This window comes from Mus caroli, chromosome 18, assembly GCF_900094665.2.
Source record: "Mus caroli chromosome 18, CAROLI_EIJ_v1.1, whole genome shotgun sequence".
In the NCBI taxonomy this organism is placed as follows: Eukaryota; Metazoa; Chordata; class Mammalia; order Rodentia; family Muridae; genus Mus; species Mus caroli.
Window position 1 is genome coordinate 41,695,209 of NC_034587.1, and position 7,306 is coordinate 41,702,514.

At 42.3% G+C, this 7,306-nt stretch overlaps 1 protein-coding gene across 1 annotated transcript in view; it reads right to left on the reverse strand.

The window, feature by feature from the left end:
• LOC115029892 overlaps positions 1 to 7,306 on the reverse strand; it is a 108,290-nt gene that overhangs the window by 14,288 nt on the left and 86,696 nt on the right. Inside the window, exon 3 of the mRNA XM_029472184.1 lies at positions 5,987 to 6,198. Coding sequence (XP_029328044.1) covers positions 5,987 to 6,198 — 212 coding nt within the window. The remainder of the gene's footprint in view (positions 1 to 5,986; positions 6,199 to 7,306) is intronic.

Genomic DNA, 7,306 nt, shown 5'->3' on the forward strand with positions numbered 1-7,306 from the left:
GAGGTGACGTTGTCAGGCGGGCAACTGGCACCATGAACGGTTAATGCCAGCACATGCGCGGATCACTTGTTCATCTCCAGAGGCAGGCGATGTCGGCGCCATCTTATAATGGCGACGATGTGGGGTGGCGCCCCACAGCTTCCCATTAAATTGTTTCATTTAAACACTTCATAGCATGTGTATAGTTTCTTTTAAGATACAGTTTTGATTTACATCAATTCGTTCTTTTATTAATGAACATGCCAAAACTAAGGTCTTTTAAACTATCATATGGCTGAAAGAATGTTTGCAGAAATTTATATTCTGTTCAAGAATTTATTGGTGTTGTGCTTATAAAATATTATGTTTTATGTATCGGAGTACTTAAGTATATCACTATTTAGAAACCTTAACATTACTCTCCGTCCTGGGTAATACAAATCTTTGGAGAAACGTTTTCAGAGAACAGGCATTTTCTTCTCACCTTCCTGCTTTACCAAACTCTTACTTTCCTTCTGACTTTGCTTTACACAGAGAGCTTAAAATCTCTCTGGCAGTTTGATTGTTGTTCTGCAGTGGCTCAGAACCATGTCAGTTCCACTAAGCAGAAACATGCTTCCTAGCACTTTCTTTCCTGGGTTGTTCTGCATGGTCGTATAGGAGAAACATCTTTTGTGAACTCCAAAAGTTAGGTATAAAGAAGTCATTCTTGATATCTGGTCTGAGACAGGGTCCACTTTGTGCAGCTATCACAGAACACTCGAGACTTGGTAACTTATAATGAGTAGACATTTACGCACTCATAAGCACTTTCAAGGCTGGAAAGTTCAAAATCAAAGCACTAGCATTTGACAATGGGCTTTGTGTTGCTAGGGATGGGCACACTCTTCCAACTATCTATCTATCTATCTATCTATCTATCTATCTATCTATCTATCTATTATTTTGCCTTTTGAAACAGGGTCTCACTATGTAGCTTTGGCTGGTCTGGAGCTTGCTATGTAGACCTGAGTAGCTTGGACACCTTCCTCTGTCTCCTGCCTGCTGAGATTAAAGGTGTGCACCCTCGTGCTTGGCACATTTTCCTTTTCTTTATATGGCATTGATCCTACTTCCAAAGGTGGATCCCTTGGAGCCCAATTATCTTTTAAAGTTCCTCACTTTTAATGCTGCTATCATGGTAATTAAACTTCTGTGTGAGTTTTGGAGAAAACATTCGCACCAAAGCAGGTGCCAACCACAGGGCAATTTACGTTGAGTGTTGCTAATCTGCTCCTTAACAACCTGGTATACCAGGCTTATAGCATTACAGATCTACCGGATTTCCTCTTTAAGCTTTTCTGAGTCGTTGGCTAAGTTCTTGTGCTCTGAATAAAGAGTGTCAGTTTCTCCTGCAGGTCACCAACAGCAACCATGTTGGTCACAGTAGAAGAGTGAACGAGGTTCTAGATTATCCTTGGTTTCCTGTTCTGATCTGAAAGACCCAGAATAGCTTCAAGCTGAACACTACACTGCAGAGTCAATAGACCACGCCACCAGCTTCGACATTTGTGTGAGGTCTATCACTTATGATTAATCACTTGTGTCCTAAATCACATGTGCCACCCTGTCTCTTCCATGCAACTGTCTGTTGACAGCATTGTCTTGTTCTGCTCCTGTACTTGCTACCTGCTTTGGTTTGAACATTTCAGAACTCATGTTGAAGCTTAGTTGCCATTGTAACAGTATTGAGAGGCTGGGGGCTGCTTAGAAAGTAAAATGCTTTGTAGGAATCTCCTGGAAGCTCCCCAGTGACAAAAATAAGCCTCTGCCAGGTATGGCTTGCCCTCTCTTGCAGCCAATTTACCCTTCTTTCTCCTGTTTCATAGGATGGAGAGAATTCTGCAAAATTGGCTTTTCTGTCAATAGAGGATGCTAAAGGGACACTGAAGGAAGTCAGAAACCCCAATTTGGTTGTGCTCTCTCCTGCAGAGACCAGCAGCACAGGACATCCAGGTCATTCACTCTTGGAAAGATTTAGCGTTTTGTCATTTCAGCAGTCTCTCTCCTGCAGAGACCAGCAGCACAGGACATCCAGGTCATTCACTCTTGGAAAGATTTAGCGTTTTGTCATTTCAGCAGTCTTTCTAGGGAATTCCACTGGTATTCTGGAGATACCTTCTTAGTGATGTTCAGCAAGCCTTAGGATGCTCTTAGTGATAGCATCTCAGCAAATTGGGCTGATACTCTAGAGGGCTGGTCATCTATTTGTCATCCCTGGTGTGAAGAACCATCTTCTCTATTGCCCAGTGGATACCATCACCCCTTCTGAGGTAGAATCAGCCCCCAACAGTGTGAGAACCTGCTTCAAAATGTGTTTCTTGGCTGGGCACTCTGCCTGACTGAAATGTGGTGCTGCTCTTGGCCTGTGTTATTTGTGAACTTACTAGAGCTTTCTTTACCCACTTGTGGCAATGCTGTGCTACTCATTAATATTGCTTATATTACCCTTCCCCTGAGTGAATTACTGTGTGTTTTCATCTCCAAGCTGGATGCTGACCAATGTCTTTTGCTTCTAGCTGTTTTGTTTTTAAACACAGCTTAATTTTATTAGTTTAGGATTTTGTTTTAGAAGGAACATAAATTACTTTTAATATGACTTTATAAATAAAGGGATTGCCCGAGCGTGGCATTTCAAGAGGCAATTTTGCTTTCTTTGACCACACACAGGGCTCTTTCTCAAGCTGGGATGGGATCATGGATCCCCGTGAGCAGTCTCAGAAAAATGGTGGCTGTGTAATGAACCACCCCAAACACAATGGTTGACACAATGACTACTATTTCTCATGTGACAAGAAGACTCCAAAGTTGCATCAGAAATGGTGTGGATATAGGAAGGAATGGAGAATTGGGAGCTCACACCCCTGTACCAAGGTTTAAGCCTTGGTTAAAAATTTCTGTTTTTCATTCTGTGAGAACATATGACCGTCATACGACTTCAGTGTCTGTATTTGTATTTATGGTCAGGTTGTTACAAAGGATGGCCTTGAGTGAGTATGTTCAGTTTGATTTATTTATTTATTTGGTCACATGTGTACTCGCTAATTGTTTGTAGAGTTAAATCCTTTCTAACTTGTTCATTGCATCACAATGACTAGCTGCCATCACATATCATGGTTATCTCTCACAGGCTTTCATAGCCATAGACAGGCAGAAAGGTCTACAAGCTGAAGTCCAGTAACTGCTACTATAGGAACTGGGTGTCTGGTGTTGTGTAATAATTTCCTCTGTGATAAAACCATCCATCTTAAAATACCTAATAAAAAATATTTTTAAAAAAACCATCCATCTTGGAAGGAAGTTCATTAAAACAAAACTTTCCAGAGGTGACAAATTCTATCCAGACAGAAAACTTGTTTTCTTCAGGAAGTAAGCAATTCAAAAACTCCAGGAAATTCCTGAAACTGACCAGATTTTCTAGGCTGCTCGCTCCTCAAGAATGTTTAAGTTATAAGGACTCTGAAAGACACTATGACCAACAGGACAGCCTGGAAGATGCAGAAATCAGCTGAGTGACGGAGAAGATACTCAGACCACTGGGGCTGCCTTAAAGAGATAGTCTCCAACCCACTGAGTTGTCTGCAGGCTATGCAGTAAGCACCAACTTTCCAGCTTTAGGGGGCTGCCACTCACACTGAGTTGGGCTTTGGGTGATGCAGCTGTCTTTGAGTTATTTCTGCTCTGGTATATCCCCTCACTTATATTCCTTTAAATAACCCCAGTGGTTGGCCTTTCGTGGTGTCCATTCTTTGATCTGTTATGAACATGTATGTTCACATGTCATCAGGAATGACACTACACAAACCTGGCATTTAAGGGAGGTTTTATCAAGCTAGCATTTGCTGAGAGAATCTCAAGCACCAACTAATCAGGGCTGGAGTAACCAACAGGGAAGGGATATGTATGAGGCATATGAGAACTCATTTGACCACCCGACTCAGAGACCCCAGCCAGATGAAGACTGTACCTGCTTCTGCTAAAGAGAGGTCAAGCTAGCATTTGCTGAGAGAATCTCAAGCACCAACTAATCAGGGCTGGAGTAACCAACAGGGAAGGGATATGTATGAGGCATGTGAGAACTCATTTGACCACCCGACTCAGAGACCCCAGCCAGATGAAGACTGTACCTGCTTCTGCTAAAGAGAGGTAGGACCATAGGCATCCACCCAGGATGTTCCTGGAAAGCTAGGAGCTACAGATCCACTTTGAAGTAAAAAGCTGTCAGCTCCTACAGCTTTCCATAGTGGGTTTGGTGTACCTCTGGAGGCATGAACCCTGAACCCTTCAGAGTGGATGCCAGAGCAATTGATCAATGTATAATGATTTTTACTGTCATCTCTATTGCTATGGTATTAGCTATCTTGAAAATGACATCAGGGGCTAGGGATTATAGCTCAATTGCTAAAGTGCTTGCTTAGCCTGCACACTATCATGGGTTCAATTCCCAGCACTATATAGACCAGGCATGATGGTAAGTGCCAACAGTCTTAGAATTCTGGGGTGAGGGCAGGGGGATCAGAAGTACAAGGTAATATTTGAGCTACAAAGATTGTTGATGAGCTACAAAGTGAAGTTGATGTAGCATGGGGAAGGCTCAATCTGCTGGAAATGATTGTAGCAGGCATGACTAAATTTAGACCCATGCCAGATATATTTTCTGATAATTTCCTGGTCTGTTGAACACACAGGAAACAAGTATAATAGTTATATTCACAGTTCAAACTATATAAGGTTGTCCTTGAAGGGTGGTCAAGCAAGAAATAGTACAATAACCACAGATGATTTGACAGGCCTTAGGAGATGTAATCATATCCAGAAAGTGATTGTATGTATAGGTGCTCTTCATATTTTAAATTTTAAAGACATTTTAATTTATTTAACAGCTTTAGACTTATAGAAAAGTTCCAAGATAGTATAGAAAGTTCAATGACCAACTTGTCTCATTTATTATCATGTTATATTATTTATTGAATGATCTTTGTCACAGTTCAGGAAGCAAAACTATCTATCAACTAGAGCCCATATATTCCCCCAGGACTCCTTAGATTTTTCTTATCCAGAATCTCACCAAAGGAATGTTACATTTAGGTTATACCTTTGAAGACTGGCAGTTTCTTCTCCCAGACTTTCTTTGGTTTTAATAGCCTTAGTGGTTTTGATAAATACTGGTCAGGAATTTTGTAGAATGTCATTAGAGTTTCTGTGATTTTTTGCATTCTAGAGACTTATGATTGTTAACTTTTTCAAGCATTTCCCTCCAAAATGTATGACTGGAAAATATGCCATAACATATGCTTATGAGCTGCAGTCTTTATCAGAGCAAACTGGGAATCATGGCTGTCATCCTGTTCAAACTTAGGAGACTGATGGGAGGTTAGGAAGGAGGGAAGGAGGGAGGGAGGAAACTTCCACAGAGTTTAGATAGCAATCTCAGTGTGTAAACTGTATGTCACTGAAAAGGAGCCAGCCATCAGCCACACCCTCTCATCCCCCAATTCTGACTTAAGAAAGCCAATAGTTCTTCCCCCCCAAGACAGTCAGTATTAATTACTAACTTTTCCCACAGATATAACCTTAAAAGTATAAGCCAGAACAATAATCAAACTTTCATTGAAACATGTTTTCTTTCTTTCTTTTCCAAAGGAGTAACGCCCAATGTCTTGTACCACAGGAGTGTTACAGCAGAGCTGTTGTGGACTTAAGTAAATCAGACTCTACAAGGTAGAGTTAATCAAACCACCATTTAGAAGCCTGCTCTGTTGTTACAGCAAGAATGAAGTTCCTAAGCCCTTAAGTACTAGGAACTCTGGAGTGCTCAACAATACCAGCAGCAATGGAAGTGGCACAACATTTAGCTCAACAAGAAAAGACAATACTCAGCATACCCCTTGGAACTCAATATTAAAAATATTAGTATTGGAATGCAGACAGGCCAGAAAACATGTTCTGTGAACAGAGAAGTACTCACGGTGCTGGCCAGCTCTAGATAGCTTCCGCCTGTAGAGGTGCCAAAATTCGGGGAGTGTGTGAGAAGCTTGTGGAGCACAGCCTGCTGAGGCAAAGAGCTTCCGCCATACTCCAGCAGCTTCTGGAGGGGCAGCTGGCTCTGCAAGTCCGGGCTCTGGAGATCCCTGGCACCAGAATCATCCTCCCAGCTCTCCCTGGCTGCTGACAAAGCACCTAGTCCAAGAGAGGCGGGGGGAAAATAAAAAGACATTTCTTTCATTAGCCTGTGGGTGGTCAGGAAGCGATGATTTGAGGCTCCTGAGTCTTCCCTGTGCCAGCATCTCAGAACACATGTGCCTCCCAGGCTGCTTGCTGAGCACTTTCTCTTTCAAATTGACACAAGGGAAGCCTGAAGGTAAAAGCAATTTTAAGTAAAGGATTCGGAAATAACTATGCAATGAATACACATGCCCTCCCCAACACAAAAACTTAGGGGGTAGGGGTGGGGAAGCACAGGAAAGCCAAGTAAGAAAAGAAATGCAGACCAAACAAAGCCACATCTGCCTGTGATTTGCACTTGGTTATTATGTTGACTTAGTGCTTGCTGGTGATTCTGAGGAAGAAGGAAATGAGAGAGAAGACACAAGGTATAGGCTTAACCAGGACTTCCTAGTGCCTATGTCCTCTCACCTGGATGGAGCTGGGCACTGTTGGTAATAGATGCAGCCACACAGTTGAGTGGCAATAGACTGTGGACAGATGACAAGTCTCCCTTCCAGGTCTTCACATAAGCCCCTCAGTGTGATCTCCCCATACCCTTTTGCCTTCTGGTAGGGTTCAGGTGGGATCTGCCCTTGGGAAGCCACTATAGTTCATATGGTAGAGCCACAAGATGAAAGATGCCTAGGGAGTAGTCTATAAGGAGTAGTCTACTCATGCTAGCTGCCCTGTGGTTATACTCTATGTGAATAGGAATGCAGCTTCTATTCCAGGGGTTCTCCACTTTCTTTCTTTCTTTCTTTCTTTCTTTCTTTCTTTCTTTCTTTCTTTCTTTCTTTCTTTCTTTCTTTCTTTCTTTTTGAGACAGGGTTTCTCTGTATAGCCCTGGCTGTCCTGGCACTCACTTTGTACACCAGGCTGGCCTCGAACTCAGAAATCCGCCTGCCTCTGCCTCCTGAGTGCTGGTATTAAAGGCGTGCACCACCACACCTGGCTGGTTTTCCACCTTCGTAAAGCTGTGAACTTTTAATACAGTTCCTCATGTTATAGTGACCCCCCCAAATAATTTTTTTAAATTTTTTATTAGGTATTTCCTCATTTACATTTCCAATGCTATCCAAAA